At 44.6% G+C, this 25333-nt stretch overlaps 2 protein-coding genes across 3 annotated transcripts in view; both read left to right on the top strand.

Moving 5' to 3' along the window:
• The first annotated feature begins 2554 nt into the window (after positions 1-2554).
• Positions 2555-21680, top strand: IP6K1 (inositol hexakisphosphate kinase 1). Its single transcript, XM_007446214.1, has 5 exons — positions 2555-2905; positions 15902-16112; positions 17910-18091; positions 20211-20386; positions 20943-21680. Exons 1-5 carry the CDS (start codon positions 2683-2685, stop codon positions 21474-21476), a joined length of 1326 nt encoding a protein of 441 aa, XP_007446276.1. The 5' UTR covers positions 2555-2682; the 3' UTR covers positions 21477-21680.
• GMPPB (GDP-mannose pyrophosphorylase B) overlaps positions 7895-25333 on the top strand; it is a 19472-nt gene continuing 2033 nt past the window's right edge. The window contains exons 1-3 of one of the 2 annotated variants that reach the window (XM_007446216.1): positions 7895-7898; positions 24759-25101; positions 25227-25307. In XM_007446216.1, the coding sequence (XP_007446278.1) occupies positions 24973-25101; positions 25227-25307 (210 nt within the window). In that variant the 5' untranslated portion in view covers positions 7895-7898; positions 24759-24972. Of the gene's footprint in view, positions 7899-24728; positions 25102-25226; positions 25308-25333 lie in introns of those variants that run through there. The other variant, XM_007446215.1, reaches the window with a different exon arrangement.

Here is a 25333-nt window from a genome sequence, read left to right as displayed (position 1 = left end):
AGTGACATACAAGTCTCCACACCTTGTAGGCCAGGGCTTCACAGAGGTTGAGAGAGTTCTGGGCACTTCCACTTTTTCAGGTTCCCAGTTTATTTAAAAAGAAATGCCAAATCAGAGCTATAGAAATGTGGTATATTTTACATGTTTACTTCTAAGAAAATATTTCAAACACAAAAACAGTACCATGATTTTATGTAGATATCAAGGGGAAACAAAATATCAAAAGTCTGCATCTGACTGGAGATTGAACTTCTTCCTTTCAGTCCTGTGGGGGCTGCAGAGGATGCCACAGATCTCTCAGAGTCCAGGGAATGGCCCTAATGTCCAACTCTTCTGGGGCACTTGGCACTGTTGACCCCTCTCCTAAACCAGATACCCACTGACCCAGGCTAGAAAGTCTGGCACCTTCTTGGTATCCCATCTGTGGTCAGAGGCAATCCCAGGGTGAAGAGGAGCCAGGGCAGGAGCCGATTGACATTGCTAACTAGAGTCCACTGCCACAGTGGGCACTTCTAGGAACCCTGAGATAAGCCTTCCGCAATTGCTTCCTGCCCCCACTTGCTGCCCTAAGCACTGCCACTGTGCTTTCATATTTTATTTTCATATCGTTGTGCTTTTACTCACTGTGGTCCTCTTCCTGGAATTATTTTAATTCATTCTAACAAACCTCATTTTGAGTACTGCCGTGTGCCAGGAAATGCCTTGGATCCTAGATGGAGTTAAGAGAGAATGGTTTGGTGGTGGTGACAGATGACAAAACAGATGACAGTACAGTGATTTATTGCTGCTTTAGAGTTGGCACAGGGTGCCGTAGGAGTCGCAGAGGTGTACATCGAACTCTTGTTTCAAAAGAATGGAGTCTCAGAAAACTCCCTGGGGCAGGGAGTTGCCTTATCCTGAAGGAGGACTGAAAAATGAATAGTCTTAAAGTGGTGCTGATCTGTTTGTGGGAGCGGGAATGGAGAATAATTTATTTTTGTTGATAGTGGTGAAATAGAACATAGTTTCCTGGGCTGCTTTGGATTAAGAAAATTTTGCAGTTTTGCAACAGTGTTCTTGTATAGCTCATTTTGCCCATAATTATGAGGTTCAGGAAAAAAAATAGTTTATTATCTCTTGCAGATAAAAGCATATTTCTGTTCTATATTTTCTTTTTCTCTTTTAGTCTTGATCTTTCAGATATTGTCTTGCCTACTACATTCCTTTTTAATTTTTTTTAAATGTTACTGAAGTATAGTTTATTTACAATGTTGTGTTAATTTCTTATGTACAGCCAAGTGACTCAGTTATACATATATATATGTTCTTTTTCATATTCTTTTCCATTATGGTTTATCACAGGATATTGAATATAGTGCCCTGTGCTGTACAATAAGACCTTGTTTATCTGTTCTATATATGATAGTTTGCCTCTGCTATCCCAAACTTCCAATCCTTCCCTCCCGCACCCCCGCTACCTACTACATTCCTAGTTTTTAAAATATATTCATTATTAAGTTGCCCACTATATTAACTTTCTTGAGAGAAGACTGACATTAAAAGGAGGTTATTTAAGTACAAAGAGCTTTTCTTTGTCTCTAGAGTCAAACAGAAAGGGAAGCTCTGTGGTGCTAGACATGGTCATAAATTGATGGCCATAGATTTAAAGTAGAAGAAATATGAAGCCTGAATTCCTTTCAGAAAAACAAAACATTTTTAAAAAATATTTATTTATTTTGGCTGCGCCAGGTCGTATTTGTGGCACGTGGGATCTTCGTTGCGGCATGTTTTTTCGTTGCGGCATGCAGGATCTTTTAGTTGTGGCATGAGGGCTCTTAGTTGCGGCATGCAGACATCTTAGTTGCGGCACGTGGTCTTCTTAGTTCTGGCATGTGAACTCTTAGTTGCGGCATGCATGTGGGATTCCCCCGCCAGGGATCAAACCCAGACCCCCTGCATTGGGAGCACGGAGTCTTACCCACTGGACCACCAAGGAAGTCCCAAAACAAAACCTTTTTATGTTTCTGCAACTCAGGAAGGAATGGCTTTCCCTGTCTGGTCCTTGGCACCTTCAGCAGAAAAGTTGGGAATCTAGAGTGACCTGATTTCTCAGGCAAAAACCCTTCCTTTGAGTCAGGGAGAGACCCTTACCAGTACTGAGTATTGTGAGAAATCCAAACAGTGAGTTGGTGTTGCTTTCTGTTTTTTTTCTTGAGCTCTTAATTGAATGTGAAGTGAACAGGGATAGTTGCCTTCCTGATGGCTATAACATACTGTAGCTCTAAAATCAAATCCTTTAGAGAACTTAGAAGGGATCTGAGAACTAGGAAAGGAAGAGAACATGGGCTTCTGTGCATAAAAAGACGGATGGAGGAGACCAAAATTACATCATTCAACAAAAATTGACTCAGCTACCTCTCATGCATCAGGCAGTGTTGTACATACTGGGGAACACATAGCAGGGAACAAGACAGAATCCCTGTTTTTCCTCATGAGTGGATATTCTGTGAACTCCAGGGAAACTGTGGCTTGCCTGGTATTTTGATTCCCTCTTTTCTTCTCTTCCCTCTGTTAGGAGAGAAGAATAAGCTGAACAGACTCTGACCGTTGGTTTTCAGCTCGCCAGGACCTTCTACCTAGCTCTCCTTTCGTGGCTCATGTGCTGCATCCTCTGCTCTCAGTGTGCAACTGGCCCCCAACGCAATGTGTGTTTGTCAAACCATGGAAGTGGGGCAGTATGGCAAGAACGCAAGTCGGGCCGGAGACCGGGGAGTCCTCCTGGAGCCCTTCATCCACCAGGTGGGCGGACACAGCAGCATGATGCGCTACGACGACCACACTGTGTGCAAGCCCCTCATCTCCCGGGAGCAGCGCTTCTACGAGTCCCTCCCTCCCGAAATGAAGGAGTTCACCCCTGAGTACAAAGGTCAGTCACTGGCCAGTTTGGAGACAGCAGCAGCTTGTAGGCCCTCAGCTCAGTTTTCCTTGTTCTGGTGGCCACGTGGTGTGATTGTAGGTCTCTGTTGTCTCAAAGCAGCAGAGTCACATTGTTAAGCAAAATTTGAAGCTGAAAGCATCAGCAAGGTCTTTAGATCTTGAAAATTGAATTCATTGATAGGTAAACCTGAGAAGAATTCACAGCATTAAGTCCCATTGGTGAAGAGCATGCTGTTGTCAAGGAGGTTTCCCTGTTTGCTGGAATGGTCTAGGAGAGAAGGGGCAGCACTTATCTGGTCCCAGAGGAGGAAGAATTGGATGCTTTCCAGGCTAAGGCGATGAGACAGCTGGCGAGGAGGCTCTGTGGAGCTTGTGTATGTATGTGCTGGGGGATGAATTGATGGTAAGAAATCTACAGAAGGACTGGGGCCTGGAGGGTCCTAACTTTTAAAGGAAAAATAATCTGTTTTAAAATGTAAATTAACTTTATAGACTAGAACCCCGTGAATATATACCAGAATTTAAGGTACTTGATTTTCAAATCTGATTTTTGTCACTATGTTTATATATTTTTATGATTGCCCCTCATGTGTAAGTTATGTTTTTTGTGTTCTGTTTTTTGTTTTGTTTTGGCTGTGCCACATGGCTTGCGGGATCTTAGTTTCCTGACCGGGAATTGAACCCGGACCACTGAAGTAAAAGCACCAAGTTCTAACCACTGGACCGCCAGGGAATTCCCTGTGTTCTGTTTGTTTTTTTTAAATTTATTTATCTAATTTATTTATTTTTGGTTGCATTGGGTCTTTGTTGCTGTGCGCAGGCTTTCTCTAGTTGCAGCAAGCAGGGGCTACTCTTCGTTGCAGTGCGTGGGCTTCTCATTGTGGTGGCTTCTCTTGTTGCTGAGCACGGGCTCTAGGTGCATGGGCTTCAGTAGTTGTGGCGTGCGGGCTTCAGTAGTTGTGGCTCACGGGCTATAGAGTGCAGGCTCAGTAGTTGTGGCTCGAGGGTTCTAGAGCGCAGGCTCAGTAGTTGTGGTGCACGGGCTTAGTTGCTCCCTGGCATGTGGGATCCTCTAGGACCAGCGCTCGAACCTGTGTCCCCCGTGTTGGCCAAGTGGATTCTAAACCACTGTGCCACCAGGGAAGCCCCTGTGTTCTGTTTTTTAACTTTTCCAAAGCAGTATGAATTCAGTCATGTTTGTACCATCCTATACTTGGGGGATCCTCGATTTAGAAAAACCAATCCATATTGGTATTGACTTTTGTTTCCTTAAATCTTTAATTGTGGTGAAATATACATAACATAAACATTTTAAAAATTATTTATTTATTTTTGGCTGCATTGGGTCTTCGTTGCTGTGCACGGGTTTTCTCTAGCTGAGGTGAGCGGGGGCTACTCTTTGTTGCGTTGTGCAGGCTTCGCATTGCGGTGGCTTCTCTTGTTGCGGAGCACGGGCTCTAGGTGCACAGGCTTCAGTAGTTGTAGTGCGCGGACTCTAGATTGCAGGCTCAGTAGTGGTGACGCACGGGCTTAGTTGCTCCGCAGCATGTGGAATCGTCCCGGACCAGGGCTCGAACCCGTGTCCCCTGCATTGGCAGGTGGATTCTTAACCACTGCACCATCAAGGAAGTCCACATAACATAAAATTTAACCATTTTTTTTTAAGTGGACGCACCTTGTCTTTTTTTTTTAATTGAAGTATAATTGATTTACGATGTTTGTTCATTTCTGCTGTACAGCAGAATTTACCATTTTTAAGTGTATAATTTAGTGGCATTAAATACATTCACAGTGCTATATACCATTACTATTATCTATTTCCAGAACTTTTACCTCATCACAAAATCTCTATACCCATTAAATAACTCCCCATTTCCCTCTCACCTCCCCTGGTACCCCCTAATCTACTTTCTGTCTCTACAAATTTGCCTATTGTAGATATTTCATACAAGTGGAATCATGTAACGTTTCTCCTTTTGGGTTTGGCTTATTTCACTTAGGATAATGTTTTCAAGGTTCATCAACCTTGTAGCATTTGTCAGAACTTCATTTGTTTTTATGGCTGAATACTATTCCAGTGTAAATATATGCCACATTTTGTTTATCCGTTCATCTGTTAATGGACACTTGGGTTGTTTCCACCTTTTGCCTATTGTGAATAATGCTTCTGTGAGTATTTATCTGAGTCTCTGTTTCCAATTCTTCTGAGTATATAGGAGTAGAAGTGCTGAATCATATGGTAATTCTGTGTTTAACTTTTCTGAGGAACTGTCAAACTGTTTTCCATAGTGGCTGTACCATTTGACATTCTTACCAACAATGTTCCTATTTCTCCACATCCTTACAAACCCTTATTTTCCATTAAAAAAAAAATTATAGCCACCCTAGTAGGTGTGAAGTTGTGTCTCATTGTTTTGTTTTGATATGCATTTTCTTAATGATTAATGAATGATGTGCCATTGGCCATTTGTGTGTCTTCTCTGGAGAAATGTCTGTTCAAGTCCTTTGTGCAGTTTTGAATTGTATGGTTTGTTATTATTTTCAAAACAGAATCAGAATAATATTGAATTTGGAGGAATAAATATTCTAAGGCTGCAAAACGAGAGAGAAGCCAGAATCACACGCACTGCTGTCTCTAATTGGCTAAGAAACAACAGTTATAAATGCTTTATAAATGTAGCTTTAGCCACCTACTCATCCACACTCAACACATCCCTGGCCAAATCTTCTGCTATAAATATGCCAAAACCAGAAAGAGAACTACAAGCCCTGTTAGCTCATGGAGTTCTTCTGATGCTCAGGGAAAAAAAAAAATCCCTTAAAATGGAGTTGAGCCCCTGGCTCCAAAGAAATGTTTTCTAAATCACAACCACCAGAATTGGGACAAGTTAGAATTTCAAGGTGCCACCCAGGGAAGGATTGTCAGTCATATATTGGTTCAGTTTTTCCCCCAACCTTCTCTCAGACTGGGGAACAGAAGTCTTTAAAAGCCATAGCAAAACCTTAGTATCTACCTGATCTTTTTTTCCCTCAGGCTGCATTTTCACTAGGGAAGAATAAATACACTTTCTCAAAAATACAATTAAACTAAAATGGATCTCTTCTTTTTAAGTCAAATGAAGTCCAGTTTATTCAGAGAAAATGGAAGATATGATGGGTCCAATTCATGTATTTCAAAGACTGATACTATAGGTTTTTTACCTTTTTTTGTTTTGTTTTTGGCTGTACCACATGGCATGTGGGATCTTGGTTCCCTGACCAGGGAGCAAACCCGTGCCACCTGCAGTGGAAGCATGGAATCTTAAACACAAGACCGCCAGGGAAGTCATTTACTTTTTATTTTGAAATAAATTTAAAATTACAGAAAAGTTGCAAAAATAATGAGTTCCTCTAATGGTCCCATGATACCGAGGTACCAAGTAAAGCCCTGTCATTGTGTGTCTCACCTCTCTGTGTAGATGCACGTACTGGCTCCCCAGCGTGCGTGGCAGGACCATCAGCCCCGTGCTAGATGCAGGAAGAGTCTTCAACCTCTTGAGTTCTGCCAAGATACTTTATTTTTTCCACCAAGGTGATATTCTAAAGTATCTGTATGAATTGAAAGCTGCAGTCGATGGTCTCTCCAAGATGATTCAGATGCCAGATGTGGATTTGGATATTACCAACATAATCCAAGCTGATGAACCCACTGCTTTAGCTACCAATGCATTGGGCTTAAATTCAGTGTTCGGAAGAGACTACAGGGCACTGAAAGACATCTTGATCAACACAAACCCAGCCACCCCTCCCTTCCCCTCTCTCTGCTTGTGTTGCACTGGCTGCTCTGTGACCACTAGAGTCCTCTCTACTGTTCACACACATTCAGTAGTCAAGAGCACGCCAGAAAACCTTCTTAAGTGCTGGGTTTTACTCTTAATTTGGAAGAATGTGCTAAAGACTCAGATGAAGTTCAGTATCCAAATGATGTATCCCGTTGAAGGAGAAGGGAATATGCACATTTTCTGTTTTCTGTTTGGCCAGAAGCCTAATGCTGTAAGTTTAACCCTTATAGATAGCTGGGTAGATAGAGCTATTTTTCAGCTAGAAGAGGGAAGCCACTGTGTTCTGCTCCATGAATTCAGCTTTTGGGAAGAGCTCCTGGCTTCTTGGGCATGAACTCACTGTGGCAGAAATTGTGCTGTGGTCTGTTCTCCAGCAGACAGGAGGCTGCAGTGTGATGGTGCCAACCAACGTGGAGAAGTGGATGAGGGCCTGTAAAAACCTGGCCCTTTTTTTTTTTTTTTTTTTTTTTTTTTTTCCCTTTTTCCCGGTACGCGGGCCTCTCACTGTTGTGGCCTCTCCCATTGCGGAGCACAGGCTCCGGACGTGCAGGCTCAGCTGCCATGGCTCACGGGCCCAGCCGCTCCACGGCATGTGGGATCTTCCCAGACCGGGGCACGAACCCGTGTCCCCTGCATCGGCAGGCGGACTCTCAACCACTGCGCCACCAGGGAAGCCCCAAACCTGGCCCTTTTTAACACTGCCCTTAAGTTCCTTAAGTGAATTTCAGTACCTGATTTTAAAGGGTTTAGATTTTAAGTATGATGCTGTTTCATGCCGATTGTTAGTAAAGGGACTTATACTAAAATCAGAGTCTTTACTTAGGCGGGTAGTCTAGTATCAATAAGCAAAAGCATCATTAAAAAATATATAACCATAGTATAATTTATAATTACCAAAGCCAGGAAAGGAACATTGGTATAATACTATTAACTAATCCGTACATTTTATTCAAATTTTGGCTGTTTTTCCACTTATAAATTGATTGATTTATTTTTGGCTGCATTGGGTCTTCGTTGCTGCGCACGGGCTTTCTCTAGTTGTGGCAAGTGGGGGCTACTCTTCATTGCGGTGCGCAGGCTTCTCATTGCGGTGGCTTCTCTTGTTGTGGAGCATGGGCTCTAGGTGCGCAGGCTTCAGTAGTGTGGCACGTGGGGTCAGCAGTTGTGGTTCATGGGCTCTGGAGTACAGGCTCAGTAGTTGTAGCACACGGGCTTAGTTGCTCTGCGGCATGTGGGATCTTCCTGGACCAGGGCTTGAACCCGTGTCCCCAGCATTGGCAGGCGGATTCTTAACCACTGCGCCACCAGGGATGCCCCCCCATTAAAAAAAATTTATTTATTTATTTATGTTTGGCTGCATTGGGTCTTATTAGTTGCAGCATGCAGAATCTTTGTTGTGGCACGTGGGCTTCTCTCTAGTTGTGGCGTGTGGGCTCCAGAGCGCGTGAGCTCTGTAGTCATGGCATGTGGGCTCTCTAGTTGTAGAGAGTTGGGCTCAGTAGTTGTGGCATGTGTGATCTTAGTTCCCCAACCAGGGGTCAAACCCGTGTCCCCTGCATTGGAAGGTGGATACTTAATCATTGGACCACCAGGGAAGTCCTGACCTCGACACTTTTGAAGAGTATTAGTAGTTATTTTGTAGACTGTCCCTAAATTTGGATTTGTCTTATCTTTCCTCAGAATTAGGTTGAGGTTGTATATTGGGTTGGCCAGAAAGTTCATACAGGCTTTTGTAAGATGTCACAGGAAAACCCGAACGAACTTTCTGGCCAGCCTAATATTTTGGGGCAATAGAAATGATCCTGTGTTCTTTTCAGTTCATCATGTCACAAGATACATACCTTGTTACTGGTGATTTAACTTTTTTTAAAATATTTATTTATTTATTTTTGGCTGTGTTGGGTCTTCATTGCTGCGTGCAGGCTTTCTCTAGTTGCAGTGAGCGGGGGTACTCTTTGTGGCGGTACATGGGCGTCTCATTGCGGTGGCTTCCCTTGTTGCAGAGCACAGCCTCTAGGCACACAGGCTTCAGTAGTTGTGGCACACGGGCTCAGTAGTTGTGGCTCGTGGACTCTAGAGCACAGGCTCAGTAGTTGAGGTGCACAGGCTTAGTTGCTCCACGGCATGTGGGATCTTCCCAGACCAGGGCTCGAACCCGTGTCCCCTGCATTGGCAGGCAGGTTCTTAACCACTGCGCCAGCAGGGAAGCCCCCCCCATCATTTTTGACTATTGCTTTACTTTCAGTTACTGCAAGATCTTCCAAGCTCATCTTGTATTTTTCCTGTCCCGATTCAGGAATCAAATACTTCGGCAACAAGCTCTTCTTCCTTTTAGGAATGGTATTTAGAAAAAACAAGATCTTGGTGCTAGATGTTCTGATTGCTACTGGAATATCTTTGCCTTTAGCCCCTTTGAACACACAGGTTTAGAAAATACATCTATTAATACTAACCCACAATTACACATATATTCTTTATTGCCAGAAGTACAGGTATTTTTAAAACTCAGCTAAGGAAAAATGCCAGTAATATTTTATATTTTGGCAGTAGGTTTGAAGAGGGATTTTCATTTATTTAGTATGACCAGCGGTAGTTACCAAGTGTTAACTTCTTTTTTTAAAAAAATATTTTATTTCATTCCATTCCATTCCATTTCAATTTGTTGGGTCTTTGTTGCTGCGTGCGGGCCTTCTCTACTTGCGGCCAGCAGGGGCTACTCTTCGTTGCAGTGCACGGGTTTCTCATTTTGGTGGCCTCTCTTGTTGCAGAGCATGAGCTCTAGGCACACGGGCTTCAGTAGTTGTGGCACATGGGCTCTGTAGTTGTGGCTCGCGGACTCTAGAGCTCAGGCTCAGCAGCTGTGGTGCACGGGCTTAGTTGCTCTGCGGCCTATGGGGTCTTCTTGGACCAGGGATCAAACCCATGTCCCCTGCTTTGGACACCTAACCACTGCGCCACCAGGGAAATCCCAAGTGTTACTTCTTTTTTTTTTTTTGCAGCACGCGGGCCTCTCACTGCTGTGGCCTCTCCCGTTGCGGAGCACAGGCTCCGGACTCGCAGGCTCAGTGGCCATGGCTCACGGGCCTAGGCGCTCCATGGCATGTGGGATTTTCCCGGACCGGGGCACGAACCTGTGTCCCCTGCATCGGCAGGCGGACTGTCAACCACTGCGCCACCAGGGAAGCCCAAGTGTTACTTAATAGTACTAAATATGAGGTTCTAGGCTTCTGTATAGTTATTCAAAACTTTGCCTCATTCATTTTTCTGTTACCAGTACTTACTGAGCATCTACTAGATGCCAGGCCCTGTGCTCATTAGCGTAAAAGACAAAAAAGGCCCATACCTTTATGGAGCTTACATGCTAGTGTGAGAAACAAAGAATAAACAAATTATAGACAAAACAATTATAGATTGTGATAAATACTTTGAATAAAATAAGTCATGTTCTGTAATTGAAAATAATAAAGCTTCCAAAACAGAGCACTTGATATAGAATGATCAGGGAAGGAGTGTCTGGGGAGACTTGAAGGACTGAAGGATGAGGAGCAGCTGTGGGAAAAGGACAATGGAAAGAGCATTCCATTCCTCTCATAGACAAAAGCCCTGAGGTAAAAAAACAACAACTAGTTCTAAGAACTAGTCTACCTCTTTTTGCCAATTAAGAGTTAAGAAACAAAAGCAGTTATATTCCATTAAAGATGTTAAAAAAAAAAAAGTTAAGAAACAACCCTATTCATAAATGGTCAAAGGAGTTGAATAAACATTTCTCCAGAATAGATACACAAATGTCCAATAAGCACATAAAAAGATCATCAGCATCATTAGTCATTAGGGAAATGCAAATCTAAACCACAATAGAGACTACTCACAACCAGTGGATGGCTATTAAAAAGAAAGAAAACTAACACAACATTGTAAAGCAACTATATTCTAATAAAAATTAATTTGAATAAATAAGTAAAAATACATTAAAAGAAAGAAGGAAAAGAAAGGAAGGAAGACAGGAAGAAAGGAAGGGAGAAAGAAAGAGTGGCAAAGATATGGAGAAATAGGAACATTGCTGGTAAGAATGTCAAATGGTACAGCCACTATGGAAAAACAGTTTGACAGTTCTTCAAAAAGTTAAACACAGAATTACCATATGATTCAGCAATTCCACTCCTAGGTATATACTCAAAAGAATTGGAAATAGAGACTCAAACAGATACTTGTAATACTCACAGAAGCATTATTTACAGTAGACAAAAGGTGGAAACAACCCAAGTGTTTGATTGGGTTGAACAGACGAACGGATAAACAAAATGTGGCATATATTTACGCTGGAAGAGTATTCAGCCATAAAAACAAATGAAGTTCTGACACATGTTACAAGGTGGATGAACCTTGAAAACATTATGCTAAGTGAAATAAGCCAGACCCCAAAGAACAAACATTACATGATTCCACGTGTACAAAATATCTACAGTAGGCAAATTTGTAGAGACAGAAAGTAGATTAGAGGGTACCAGGGCTTCAGGTGAGAGGGAAATGGGGAGTTATTTAATGGGTATAGAGATTTTGTTTGAGGTGATATAAAAGTTCTGGAAATAGATAACGAAAGTGGTTATACAATATTGTGAACGTACTTAATGCCACTGAATTTTACATTTAAAAATGGTTAAAATGACAAATTTGTTAAATATGTTTTTACCACAATTTTTAAAAGTAAAAAAAAAAGTATATTAAAAAAACCCCGAAAACCTCTACCCAAATGTAATTCTCTGTGTTTAAGCCAATCTTACAAATGCCAAGAAAATTAGGACTTATATCAAATGAAGTAAAGGACCATTGATTTTCGTTTTCCTACCTGAATTCTTTCTAGGTGTGAGTAATGAGGTTAAAAAAAAAAAAAAATTAGGATCAAAAAAATATATATTTTTTAAACTAGGGGTAGGTTGCATGGCTCATTTAATTACCAGATCTTACCCACTCTTGGAAGGCTCTTCTTCCTGTTCTACGCATAGCATAACCATTTCTCCCTTGATCAGGTATGATGCTCTGTGTCAAGGTACTCAATGGTATGTGCCTGCAGAGAATTAAAGGTTTCCATTATAGCTTTAGATGGCCCTGCAAGATAAAAAGAAATTTTAAAGGAGGGAATGATGCATTTGAGTATATAAAATTAAAAAGTTTTATCAAAATACACTTTTAAAGAAAATTAAGAGCTATTTACATCACGTAAAACTGACCGAGGATTTGTTTCTAGAATGTGTGTGTGTGTGTGTGTGTATGCAATTCAAAATCAATAGGAAAAAAGACAATTCAGTAGGAAAATGAGCAACAATAAAGAAAATCAATGAAAACTAAAGACCAAAGGCTAGGATAAATCTCTAGCCAGACTGATTAGGAAAAAGAAAAGACATAAGTTTCCAATATCAGAAATGACAGATGTGGGACTTCCCTGGTGGTCCAGTGGTGAAGACTTCACCTTCCAATGCAGGGGATGTGGGTTCGATCCCTGGTTGGGGACCTAAGATCCCACATGCTTCACGGCCAAAAAACCAAAACATAGAAGCAATATTGTAACAAATTCAATAAAGACTTTAAAAATAGTCCACATCAAAAAAGAAATCTTAAAAAAAAAAAGACAGATGTATCATCACTACAGTTTCTACCGATACTAAAAAAAATAAAAATATTATGAACAACTTTATGCCAGTAAATTTTACAACTTAGATGAAATAGACAATTTATTGCAACACACAAACTATGAAAACTCAAGAAGAAATGAATAATCTGAATAGCCCTATGTAGTAAACAAATTGAAATTGGAATTTAAAGCATTCTAGCAAAGAAAACTCCAGGCCCACACAACTTCACTGGTGAATTCTACCAAATATTTAAGAAATACTACACAAACTCTTCCAAAAAGTTGAAGCAGGAATACATCTCTACTCATTCTATAAGGCCATTACAAGAAAATTAATGTCCTAGACGAACCTAAAAAATTTGAATAAGATTTTAGCAAATTGAATCCAAGAATATGTTAAAAGGACAGTATGTCGTGACCAAGTAGGGTTTACCATAGGAGTAATGCAGGTTAGGTTTAACATTCAAAAGTTAATGTAATTGACCATATCAATAAACTAAAAAAAGAAAAATCATATGATTATCTCAGTAAATGCAGAAAAAGTACTTGACAGTATCCAACATACATACATTTTTTAAATTTTTTTTACTGAATATAGTTTATTTACAATGCTATGTTAATTTCTGCTGTACAGCAAAGTGATTCAGTTATACATATATGTACATTCTTTTTCATATTCTTTTCCATTATGATTTATCACAGGATATTGAATATAGTTCCCTGTGCTATACAGTAGGACCTTGTTATTTAATCATTCTATATATGTTTGCATCTGCTAATCCTGAACTCCCAATCCTTTCCTCCCCCCCAACCCCCACAAGTCTGTTCTCTGTGTGTGAGTCTGTTTCTGTTTCGTATTGTAGAAAAGTTCTTGTCATATTTTAGATTCTACATGTAAGTGATATCATATGGTATTTGTCTTTCTGACTTACGTCACTTAGTATGACAATCTCTAGGTCCATCAGTGTTACTGCAAATGGCATTATTTCATTCTTTTTTATGGCTGAGTAATAGTCCGTTGTCTATATGTACCACATCTTTATCCATTCATCTGTTGACGGATATTTAGGTTGTTTCCATGTCTTGGCTATTGTGAATAGTGCTGCTGTGAACATAGGGGTGCATGCATCTTTTTGAATTACAGTTTTGTCCAGATATATGCCCAGGAGTGGGATTGCTGAATCATCTGGCAACTCTAGTTTTTTGAAGAGCCTCCATACTGTTCTCCATAGTGGCTGCACCAATTTACATTCCCAACAACAATGTAGGAGGGTTCCCTTTTCTCCACACCCTGTCCAGCATTTGTTATTTGTACATTTTTTAAAGATGGCCATTCTGACTGGTGTGAGGTGGTACCTCGTTGTAGTTTTGATTTGCATTTCTCTAATAATTAGCCATTGTTGAGCATCTTTTCATGTACCTGTTGGCCATCTGTATCAACATCCATTCTTGATAAAAGAACAGGAGTAACAAAACTCTTAGCAAAGTGGGGATGGAAAGAAAGTTCCTCAAACCTGATAGAAGGCATCTATGAAAACCTACAGCTAGCTTCATACTCAGTGATGAGACTTTAACCCCTAAGATCAGGAATGAGACAAGAATGTCCATGCTCTCCCTTTCTAGTTGACATATAACTTGGAGGTTCTGGCCAGTGCAGTTAGGCAAGAAAATGAAATAATAAAAGACATCCAGATTGGAAAGGAAGAAGTAAAACTGTCTTTATTTTCAGACAACGTAGAATTCTGTCTTCAGCCAAACTATCAGTCAAGTGTTGGAGTAGAATAAAGTCCTGCAAAGGACTCAGAAAATTGACCTCCTGAACACTCTTAGGAAGTTACTTGAGATGTATTCCACTCAAATAAGGAGGAAACCAAGAAAGAGGGGAAAAGGAGAGGACATAGAAGGAACAATTCTCACTCTGGTCACCTGCAGCAAGGAGCGGCCCAGCTATGTGGCAGGCCTGGAGGACACTCTAGATCAGAGTACGAGAGGGAGCCCAGGAAACAAAGAATATTGTAGACCAGAGGGTATTCAAACTTGAACATAACTGAAGCTCTGGAAAAGACAAAGAGAAGAAGTTACAAAGGCAGAAACCTGTAGGAGAGGCAGTCATCTATGTAAGGAAGCCAGGACACAGTTGTGAAGCTCACGAAAGTGAGGTGTACATTTAAGCAATGTAATGAGAAGGTAAGAAAAATCTATTTCACCTTAATGTCTTAAGGATTTTTTTTCCTAAAAGAGACCAGGGATTGGGGCAGTGCCCTCCTGGAGAAGGAAATGGGCCAAAGAGAAGGATATTCTTGGTCTGGCATACTGACATATTCCTAAATGCTTCTCACTGATTCTCAATAATGCTGATATTGCACACCAAGAGTGTAAATGAGGAGTGTAGCTGACAGAGGGTTGGATATGGAAGTTAGATGAAGGGCAGCCTAGACCTTTTTAAGAACAAATAACAAAAAACTCCTTGATTTCTAGGTATTGTGTTTCAACTCATTTGGTAATGATCCAGAAGAAACTATGAAAACCTGTTTGATAAAAATGGACACAACAAACTGTTTTGCATGAGTACAGCACGGAAAATAGGTGTTTCAATTTAGGAATGCTGGTGGTTTGGTTAGGCAGAAGTTCTGCCTGTTGAGCTTAGAATAGCCTGATGTTCAGTGTTGGCAGAAGACATATTTTGGGGACTGTCTTTGAGAAGTCTTGATGTCTCTCTAGGTGACATTGTCAGGCAGAAGGAAACCAGATCTAGAGGAGGACATAGGAAATGACAGCATCATAGAGCAGTTAAATAAGTAGAGGGTTAAATTATGTCGAGTGTGGATGTCACCTAGAAAGTACAGTTCTTTTGAATGGTACAGAAGGCAGTAGTTGAAAGTGAGAGGGTGGGCTTCCCTGGTGGCTCAGTGGTTACGAATCCGCCTGCCAGTGCAGGGGGCACAGGTTCGAGCCCTGGTCCAGTAAGATCCCGCATGCCGCGGAGCAGCTTAGCCCGTGCACCACAACTACTGAGCCCGTGCTCTAGAGCCCATGAGCCATGACTACTGAGCCCACATGCACAATTACTGAGCCCACGTGCCTAGAGCCCGTGCTTCACAACAAGAGAAGCCACAGTGATGAGAACCCCCACGCATCCCGATGAAGAGTAGCCCCCGCTCACCACAACTAGAGAAAGCCCGTCGCAGCAACGAAGACCCAACGCAGCCATAAATAAATAAATAAATAAATAAATTTATTAAAAAGGAAAAAAGAAAGTGAGAGGGTTAGACAAGAGAATGGGAAAAATATATAGATTTATCCAAAATCAAAGGTAAATAGTGGACTTAGAAATGGGGGATTAGTGGTTAGACTTAGAATGGGGGATTAGTGGTCAGCTATGTTTTGGAAAGATGTCTGCTAGTCATTGTCCCTACAGTTGATTCAGGGCAGGTGATGTCAGTGTGCTGAGGGACAGCATGTGCCAGCAGTCTGAACTGAAGGGACCCAATCTCTGTAGACATTTGTTGACTGGCTGCCTTTTTTTCTCCAACAGGAGTGGTGTCAGTCTGCTTTGAGGGGGACAGTGATGGTTACATCAACTTGGTGGCCTACCCTTATGTGGAAAGTGAGACTGTGGAGCAGGATGACACACCAGAGCGGGAGCAACCTCGGCGTAAGCACTCTCGCCGGAGCCTGCACCGGTCAGGCAGTGGCAGTGACCACAGGGAGGAGAAAGCCAGCCTGTCCCTTGAAACCTCAGAGAGGTAAGGGGATGGTAAGCAGGACTGGTGGTTCACGTCTGGTCCTGATATACTCAGAATATCTCTAGAGTCCTGATACATCATGGGGAAGTAAGGCTCAAGGTTGGGGGAAGGTGGCTGATGTTCTTAGGCCACCCACATAGGTGCAGGCTGCCGCCTGTATGTCACATCACCCCAGTGATGCCTCCTTATGAGTATGGCTGTAGCTAGTCAAGAGAGAATGAAGTTCCCTCAGCTTTTTGGGAACAAGAACACCCTGTTTTTTCCAGCTTTGTTATGTCTTGCACCCCCAAGACAGAGGTGGAAATGCATTGGTCCACGATGCGGTTCCAGCTCCTTTCTCACCTGCAGGATGTCAGAGCCCAAAGGCAATGAGTGGCATCCAGACTAGTGTTCCTTAAGGGTTTGGGTGTCATATCTCTCTGAGACTCTGCTATCAGCTATTAATCCTTTCCCTGAATCTGAAGTTCAGTTTATTGCATTGGAAATTGATTTTTCTTGTAGATTAGGAAAATAGTCTACAAAGAATTATTTTTCTTGATATATCATGCAAAAAAATGTGAACCCTGACAAGGGTGGCCATAATTAAAAGGATAGACAATAAAAGTTTTGATGAGGATATGGAGAAATTGGAACCCTCCTACATTGCTGATGGGAATGTAAAATAGTGCAGCTATTCTGGAAAACAATTAGGCACTTTTTCAAAAAGTTAAACCTGGCAACTGCACTCCTAGGTATATGCCCAAGAGAATTGAAGGAATATACTCACACATAATACTTGTACACAAATGTTTATAGCAGCATTATTCCTAATAGCCGAAAACTGGAAACAACCTGAGTGTCCATCTGTTGGTGAATGGATAAATTAAATGTGGTATATCTATACAATAGAATATTACTCAGCAATAAAAAGGGACGGGGTACTGACACATGCTGCAACATGGATGAACCTTGAAAACATTTATGTTAAATGAAAGAAGCCAGTCACAGAAAACCACATATTATATGGTTCCATTTATATAAGGTGTTCAGAATAGGCAAATCCATCGTTTCTGTCCAAGAGACAGAAGGCAAAGTCAGTGGATCCCAGGGACTGAGGGGGAGGGATAGATGGGAAGTGACTGGTAATGGTGACAAGGTCTGTTTTTGGGGTGATGAAAATTCCTAAAAATTAAATAGTGGTGGTGTTTTATAACCTCATGAATATACTAAAAAAAAACTCCAAAAAACTGACTTGTAAAAAAAAATAAAACTAATGTAAATAAAAAATGAGCGTTTTGAACCAAAGTGAAATTAAAGTTGTATGATTAAATTACTTTATATATACTTAATATCACTCAAAAATAAGTTTCAGTGAGGGAATTCCCTGGCAGTCCAGTGGTTGGGACTTGGCACTTCCACGGCCGAGGGCCTGGGTTTGATCCCTCGTCCGGGAACTAAGATCCTGCAAGCCGTGCAGCATGGCCAAAAAAATAAAAAAATAAAATTCAGTGAATAGGATGCTCTGTGACTTGACCTAGAAGTTGGAATTGGGACTTTTCTTAGATGTGGCAGCACATAGTTTGTCTCTGACATCAAATCAGATCAGTTTAGCAGCACAGGCTGCACACCCTAGCTCCTTAGTACTTACACCATTTACTCACTTTAATGGGCTCATGCATCTGGGCCCCGTGTCACCCCTCAGGAAGGTCTATGCGTGGCACATTAGACTTGATCCAGGCCTCCCCCACCCTGTGTAGTGAGACCCCAGAGGGTGACTTGTCTGAGCCCCTTAGCAATGGGTATGTTCTTCCTTTTTAGCCCCCAGGAGGCAAAGACTCCGAAGGTGGAGCTTCACAGCCACTCGGACGTCCCTTTCCAGATGCTGGATGGCAACAGTGGTCTGAGTTCCGAGAAGATCAGCCACAACCCTTGGAGCCTGCGCTGTCACAAACAGCAGCTGAGCCGCATGCGCTCCGAGTCCAAGGACCGAAAACTCTACAGTATCCTTGTTACTGCTTCTCCAGCAGTGCCTGCTACTGGGACCATGAGTCCTGTGTCAGGGCACCTACCAGTACCATGGCCAGCGCCCTCTCTGTTCAGGAGCTCTTCTTTTGTTCTCATCTCCCTTTTCCATAGGCTCTTCTTCCTCTTTGTCCTTCTTATTTTCATCAACATGTTTTTTTCCTGCGTTTTGGGGCTGGTAAGACGGAAGCTTAAACTTGGCAATCTAGAAGAGTGCTGTCCAATAGAACTGTCTGTGACAATGGAAGTGTTCTGAATCTGTGCTGAAATTTGTGGTAGCCACTAGCCACACTGTAACCAAAATGTGGCTGCTATGACTGAGTTACTGAATTTTTAATTTATTTAATTAATTAAAATCTAAATTTAAATCACCAGGCATAGATAGTGGCTACCATATTTATCAGTGCCTGTCTGGAATTGGGAGGGAGGGGTGTGTGCGCATGCGCATATGTACACATGTACACGTGTGTATTTCTCCCCTCCCAAAAGATAATAATTAAAAAGTAATATGTTTGATTTTAGTATGTTTTTTCTAAAGATAAACACTATACCTGTGCAATATAAAACAGTTTTTTAAGATCCCAAAGGTAAAAAAGTATTATGAAATGGGAATTCTTAAAATCATTTAGTGTTTTGAAGCAGTAGACAATAAATAAATCTTACTGAGAAACTGAGGGGAAGTATGCTGAGCACTTCATATGTACTTACTCAGTTTTCCTAAGTCTTTTGAGGGAGGAACTGTTATGATTTCCGTTTACAGACGAGTAAATGGAAGCGCAGGGTGGTTAAGTGTTGTGCTCAGAGCCAGTGAGTGGCCTAAGCAGGATCCAGTGCTCTCAGGCATTGTGAGATATTTCTGCAACCTTCTTTGAGTTTTACTGTCACTTGTTTATAGCTTATAGCAGGTGATGAGACTAGTTAAAAGCCATATTTAATGATTTTTTTAATGTTATTCCTTAAAGAATTAGCGGATATTAAAATATTCATCATCAGAGTGATGCTGAGGGTCTTAGCCTCCAAGACCATGTGATTGCTACATAGTCCCAAATGTGGAATTGAGGGCTAGGCTGTGAGCCCTGATGACTTTTGGCAGACATGTGACAGGCCTGTACCTTTAAGATTGTTGCAGACAGGAGATGTAGATGAGGACATGGATATAAATGTCAGGAGGCCAGGACCACAGAGCCATTTTAAGCAGAAGATCCTAGAAGTACTAAGGGATGAGTTTAAATATATGGTCCACTGGTTTGAAGTTTATTCAGAAAATGGCAAGATAGAAATTTAAATCCAGATTTTTCTAAAGATTCCTGTTTGGGAATGTTAAATCTGATTTATCATTTTTGTAGTAGTGCTACAAAGGAAGTTCCTTACTACTTAGGCCTGAGTGAGACACTGGATTGAGCAGGGCCTTGGTCTACTGATGGTGCCAGGGATGTATGTGAAACTGTCAAATCTTCTTTGGTTTATTTATGTATGCCTGCAAGACAGATCTAAAGAATAAAATAAAAATGATGATATCAACAAATGTGGTATATATATACAATGAAAAATTAGTCAGCCATAAAAAGGAATGAAATTTTGTCACATGCTACAATATGAATGAAGCTTGAAAACAATTTGCTAAGTGAAAGAGCCAGATACAAAAGGACAAATATTACATGATGCCACTTATATGAAGTACCTAGAACAGGCAAATTCATAGAGACAGAAAGTAGATAGTGGTTATGGGGGCAGGGGAGGGGGGAATGGGAGTTACTGTTTAATGGGTACAGTTTCTAATTTCTATTTGGGAAGATGAAAAAGTTTTGGAGATTGGATGGTGGTGATGGTTGCACAATAATATGAATGTACTTAACACCACTGAACTGTATACTTAAAAATGGTTAAAATGATAAATGTTACATGTATTTTACCACAACAAAAAAATTTTTTAAAGAAATAGTAAGCCAGTAGTTTGAAATCCACATTTGAGAGTTTGTGAGGTAAATACAGATTACATTAGAAGGGAATGCCTCCTTTTATAGAAAAATTGGATTGTGCTTTTCTGGCTGGGGCTGATGGTGAGTTTGGTGGTTATTCCCGTTGACTGTGGCCCAGAGTTCCTCCTGCTTGAGAACGTGGTGCACCACTTCAAGTACCCCTGTGTGCTGGACCTGAAGATGGGCACCCGGCAGCATGGTGATGATGCATCAGCTGAGAAGGCAGCCCGGCAGATGCGGAAGTGTGAGCAAAGTACGTCAGCTACGCTGGGTGTCAGGGTCTGTGGCATGCAGGTGAGTCATCCTTGGTGAGCGCCTAGGTGCTCCTGCTTGCATGTTTTGGGTTGTGTGTGTGCCTGCCTGCTATCCGAGCCAGGTGTCCTCCTGGCCCACAGTGGCCCATAATCTCCTCCAAGAGGGTGAGTCCCCTACAGGGTGCTGAGTGCGTTTTTGTAGACATGTTCCCTGAGCCCTCTTGTCCTTACCTGGGGACCTTGGTCTGGCCTCCAGTGCAGAACCACTGTGAGAGCCTGTTGCCTTCATACTGGGGCAAGTAAGACTCTTGTCTGTCAGCAAGATAATTCCTAGTTTGAGTCCAGCTGGTCTCCTGGGGCAACTTGGAGGAGGGCTCCAAAGGTAGTGACAGAAAACCTGTTGGCCTGGTCTCTGCACATTGCTGGCTTTACCACAGGAAAGCTTAGGGTGAACTTGGCCTGCCTACTCCAGTTGTGTAGGGTTGAGCAGAAAAGCTCAGGTTGGTCAGAAGTACTTTCCAGATAGTGCCTGCCCAGGGCACTGTGAGGTCATCAGACCTCCCTGGTACTCACCTGTCTGTCTCCTGGGGTTTCAGGTGTACCAGCTGGACACGGGGCATTACCTCTGCAGGAACAAGTACTATGGCCGTGGGCTCTCCATTGAAGGCTTCCGCAATGCCCTCTATCAGTACCTGCACAATGGCCTGGACCTGCGGCGTGACCTTTTTGAGCCCATCCTGAGCAAACTGCGAGGCCTGAAAGCTGTACTGGAGCGGCAGGCCTCCTACCGCTTCTACTCCAGTTCCCTGCTTGTCATCTATGATGGTAAGGAGTGCCGGTCTGAGTCCTACCTGGACCGCCGGTCCGAAATGCGTATCAAGCATCTGGACACAGGGCTCCCTGAGGTGGCACCATCCTGTGGCCCTAGCACCAGCCCCAGCAGCACCAGCCCCGAGGTGGGCCCCGTCTCTCCACCCAAGGTGGATGTCCGCATGATCGACTTTGCACACAGCACATTCAAGGGCTTCCGAGATGACCCCACTGTGCATGATGGGCCTGACCGAGGCTATGTGTTTGGCCTGGAGAACCTCATCAGCATCATGGAACAGATGCGGGACGAGAACCAGTAGGCCCAGCTCTGGGCTTCCAGAACCCCTTCCTCTCCACCCTCAGGCAGGGACCATTGCTCTGAACTCGCCATGAGGACACACAGACTTGCTTTTAAAAGGGTTATATTTCTCTTTGGTGTAAACTAAAAGAAATGTTTTTAGCTGTAGCCTGGAATCCATATATATAAAGTGAAGGAGGGCAGAACACATCCTCTCAGCCAGGCTTCCTAGCTCTATGGTTCTGACTGCTGTGTCCAGGCTGACTTAGGAAGGAAGAGATACCCCTGGTGGGCTTGGCAGCAGGGACAGGTTGCCCTTGGACATTGGTTTCTCTTGCCTAGGTCTTTGGGATCTGTGGCTGCAGGGTCCTGCTAGTTGTGGGGTGAAGCCCTGGGTTGGCTCAGGGCCCCTCCATGCTCACTCATCCCTTGTTCCCAGTAGTAGAAGGTTGGGTGCCCATCTCTTGGGGGACTTTGTAGCTTGTGTTGTGGGTATCACCTAGGTCTGTAACAGATGTCCTCAGGGCACCACAGGGCCAACTGCACACAGCTGGACCCTTCTCGGTTCTGACCTTGGCATGAGGCTAGATTCATGAAGCTGTGCTGAAGCCAGCAATGGTAGAGGGCAGGCCCTGGGATCCCCAGGCACTATTTGGCACTTGAACCTGCTGCTCCTCCTGCCTGCACAGCCCAGCCAGCGTTTCTCACCAAGATCCCTTGCCTAAGGAGGCCATCCCCTCTTGCCCCACTGGAGGGGGCCCTGCTCTGTTTGCTGAGGAGAGTCAATGTTCCAGCAGGCCTCAGGGCCTCTGATGGCTCTGACCCAGCTAGTATTTGCAGTCCTTGTGCTGTGGGTAGGAGTCCTCTTCCTCTAGCTTGGGCAGCTGTGCTGCCTTGGATGGGCCGCTCCTTCCAGGGCTCAAAGGCTGTGGTCCGCTCAGGGTCTCACCTCTCCCCAGGCCAAGCTCAAGGCAGCAGCCCATGTGAGGAGCTCCAGGCTTGTGAGGGAGAACTTTAAGCTTGTTTGCTTATAGGGACATTGGGCGCTGGGTGCAGGTGCCCAGATTCTGCTAATGAGAGTTTTGTCTTATCAGTACTGGGGTCCATCAGTCTGTCCATTTGTCCATCTGCCAGCCCCTGTGATCTTTCCCCTGGGCTCTAGCCTTGTTCATTAGTAAATATTGATTTCCTTCATGCTTCCCTCAGCAAAATATTCTCTTTACCATTTCTGAGGTGAGCTTTTGCCCCTGTGCCCTTCCTCAGCAGGTGCTACCTTTTTTAAAAGAACTGGTAGCAAAATGAATTGGAGGAGGTGTTTCCCTGCTGGCCCAACACCCTCTCTGTGAGCCTGGAATGTGGCCCCCTCAACACTCAACACTGACAGTAGCACAGTGAAGGCCCAGGGGGTGACCCATTCCTTGCCCGTAACTTTTTCTGCCAGCCCTTAATGGCACAGAGACCTGCCACCTCTAACACATGTGGCCAGGTGATACTGCACTCACCTAGCTATTGCTGAGGTTAGTGCCCTCACCTCTGAGTCTAGGGCCACTGTCATTGTCACTTTTAGCATGTCCCTATTTGGGCATTAATGGTAAGCCTGCCAGCCTGTGTCTCTGAGAGGCCTTGGTAACTGATGGACTAATTTCCTGGTCCTTAGAGATGCAGCCCCACACATCTTAAATGGGCTCCTTGATGGGATCCCATCTCTCTCGGCCCTCTGACCCTGGTGCCGTTGGTGGGCAGGTTCCCATTCCTTGGGGTTAGGAGGGGCAGCTTGCCTGTTTCTGGTCAGTAATGACCATCTTCTGTACTATTCTGTGGCTTCATCCATGGGGGCAGTAGCTCTTCATTAGTGTGGATAGTCATTTCCTGGTAAGGCAGGGGCTAAAGCAAAGGGTCTGGGGCCACTCGGGACCCACTTGATGGCACCTCTCCAGCCTGGGGATGTGCTGTGCTTCCTGAGTTTGTATATTATGGGAGATGCTGCCCCATTCCGCTCTTCATCGCGAGAGAGGCTGTACCGACTTAAATTCAGTGTTTGCCTGCCACTAAAAGAGCAGGGCTGGGATTTGCTGCTGCTCCCCCAGGGCAGGGCCCCTTGTTTTCAGTACTTTTGAACACTTGGGAGACACAGCCCTGTTTTCTGGTGGGTGTTGGGCATGTCTGTCTGCACACGCTCTTTGCCACCATTTCGCCCTGTTCCATGCTAGAGAGCCCTGTCCCTGCCAGGCCCTGCCTTCCCAGCCCCAACTTGGGACCAAAGTGCAAGATGGGATCACGGGTTGGGGCGTTCAAGCGACCCCTCTCTATAGTGCTTCCCTGGACAAAGTCGACACCAGCCCCCTTAGCGGGGTGGGATGGGCGGTGCTTAAAGAGGAAGGGGACCAGTTTTGCAACTTGCCAGGGACGCCACCCCTCCCTCACATCCGGGCCTGTACAGTGGGCGTGGGGATTCTCCTTAAGGGGCCAGAGGCCTGGGCTAGTTCGTATCCTCTGCTCACTTGCTCACATCCTGCCACGAGCACCCCCCCTAGATGCAGATTGCTTGAACTTTTAAAACTGTTCAATTTGGTTTTGTTTGTGCCGATTTAAAAAATGTTTTAATGGGGAAAAGTTTGGGGAGAACCAAGGGAAGAGCCTGGTATCTTTGCTTCTCGGGGAACTGCAAGGCCTCGCCTGGAGGACCGCTCTCTACTCCACTTTCCTGGAAGCTGCCTAAGCCTGTCCACGCCGCCTGAGCCCTGCGCCCGGATGTGACACGTGGCTCCGGTCGCGTCTGGGCGCGGTTGCGTTTTCTCGGGACCTTGCGTGCAGGGGAGGGGCTGCTCCGGCATTGGGCTGAGCCTGCCCCTTTCTGTACACCTAGCGCTGCCCGCCCCGCTTGTGTCTGAGGTCGTGTATGTCAAAATAAAGCCGCTAGAAACCGAGGCGTATCCGTGTCTTTGAGAAACCCCTCGGGCTCCGGGAGACGGGCCTAGTCCGGCCCGCCCGCGTCCTCGGCCCCTCCCCGGCCCGGCCGGCCCGGTGAGGCGGGGAGGGGCCGGAAGCGGTTGGGGCGCAGCGCAAAAGAAGCCTCGCCCTTGGCGCCAGCTGCGCTTTTGGATCCGCCAATGGCCAGCTGACCCGCAGGTCCGGGTCCCGGTCCCCATGGCAGCCCGGCGCTCTCGGCTCTCATTGGCTGCGTCGGCCGGAGCGTCGCGTATCGGCGCTTCGACGCCGACGGTGTGCCACGTATGTGGTAGCTGATTGGGCCGCCCGAGTTTACGTCACTTCCCGCCGGCCGCCGGCCCGAGTTGGGAGGCAGTCGGTCTCCGTCCGGCGTCGCGTCCTGGTTTGCTGCGGTCTCGGCCCTAGCGTCAGCGCGGACTGGGCAGACAAGGCAGAGCCAGAGTTGGTCAGTCTGGCGGGTGAAGGGCGCGGGGCCGGGCACAGTGGCGGGAGTGTGCGGCAGGGGTCCGCCAGGCAGGCCGCGGACACCTCGCAGCCCGGGACTCACTCTTCGGCCGCCCGCAGGCGCAATGAAGGCACTGATTTTGGTGGGTGGCTATGGGACGCGCCTGCGGCCGCTGACGCTAAGCATCCCGAAGCCGCTGGTGGACTTCTGCAATAAGCCCATCTTGCTGCACCAAGTGGAGGCGCTGGCCGCGGTAAGGCCCGGGGCCGGGGTCTTGGTAGGACCTCATAAGATGAGGGACGGCCAGCGATTGGGGGTCGGGGACACCGGTGCCTTCGGCTGAATCCGCCTGGCGGCCGGCGCCGTTCTGTCCCACAGGCCGGCGTGGACCACGTGATTCTGGCTGTGAGCTATATGTCTCAGGTGCTGGAGAAGGAAATGAAGGCGCAGGAGCAAAGGGTGAGGCACGGACTTCTCGCTCTTTC

The sequence above is a fragment of the Lipotes vexillifer genome, unplaced genomic scaffold (assembly GCF_000442215.2).
Source record: "Lipotes vexillifer unplaced genomic scaffold, Lipotes_vexillifer_v1.1 scaffold491, whole genome shotgun sequence".
Lineage (NCBI taxonomy): Eukaryota > Metazoa > Chordata > Mammalia > Artiodactyla > Lipotidae > Lipotes > Lipotes vexillifer.
Note: the sequence above shows the minus strand (reverse complement) of the source record. Positions and strands in the feature narration are given on the sequence as shown.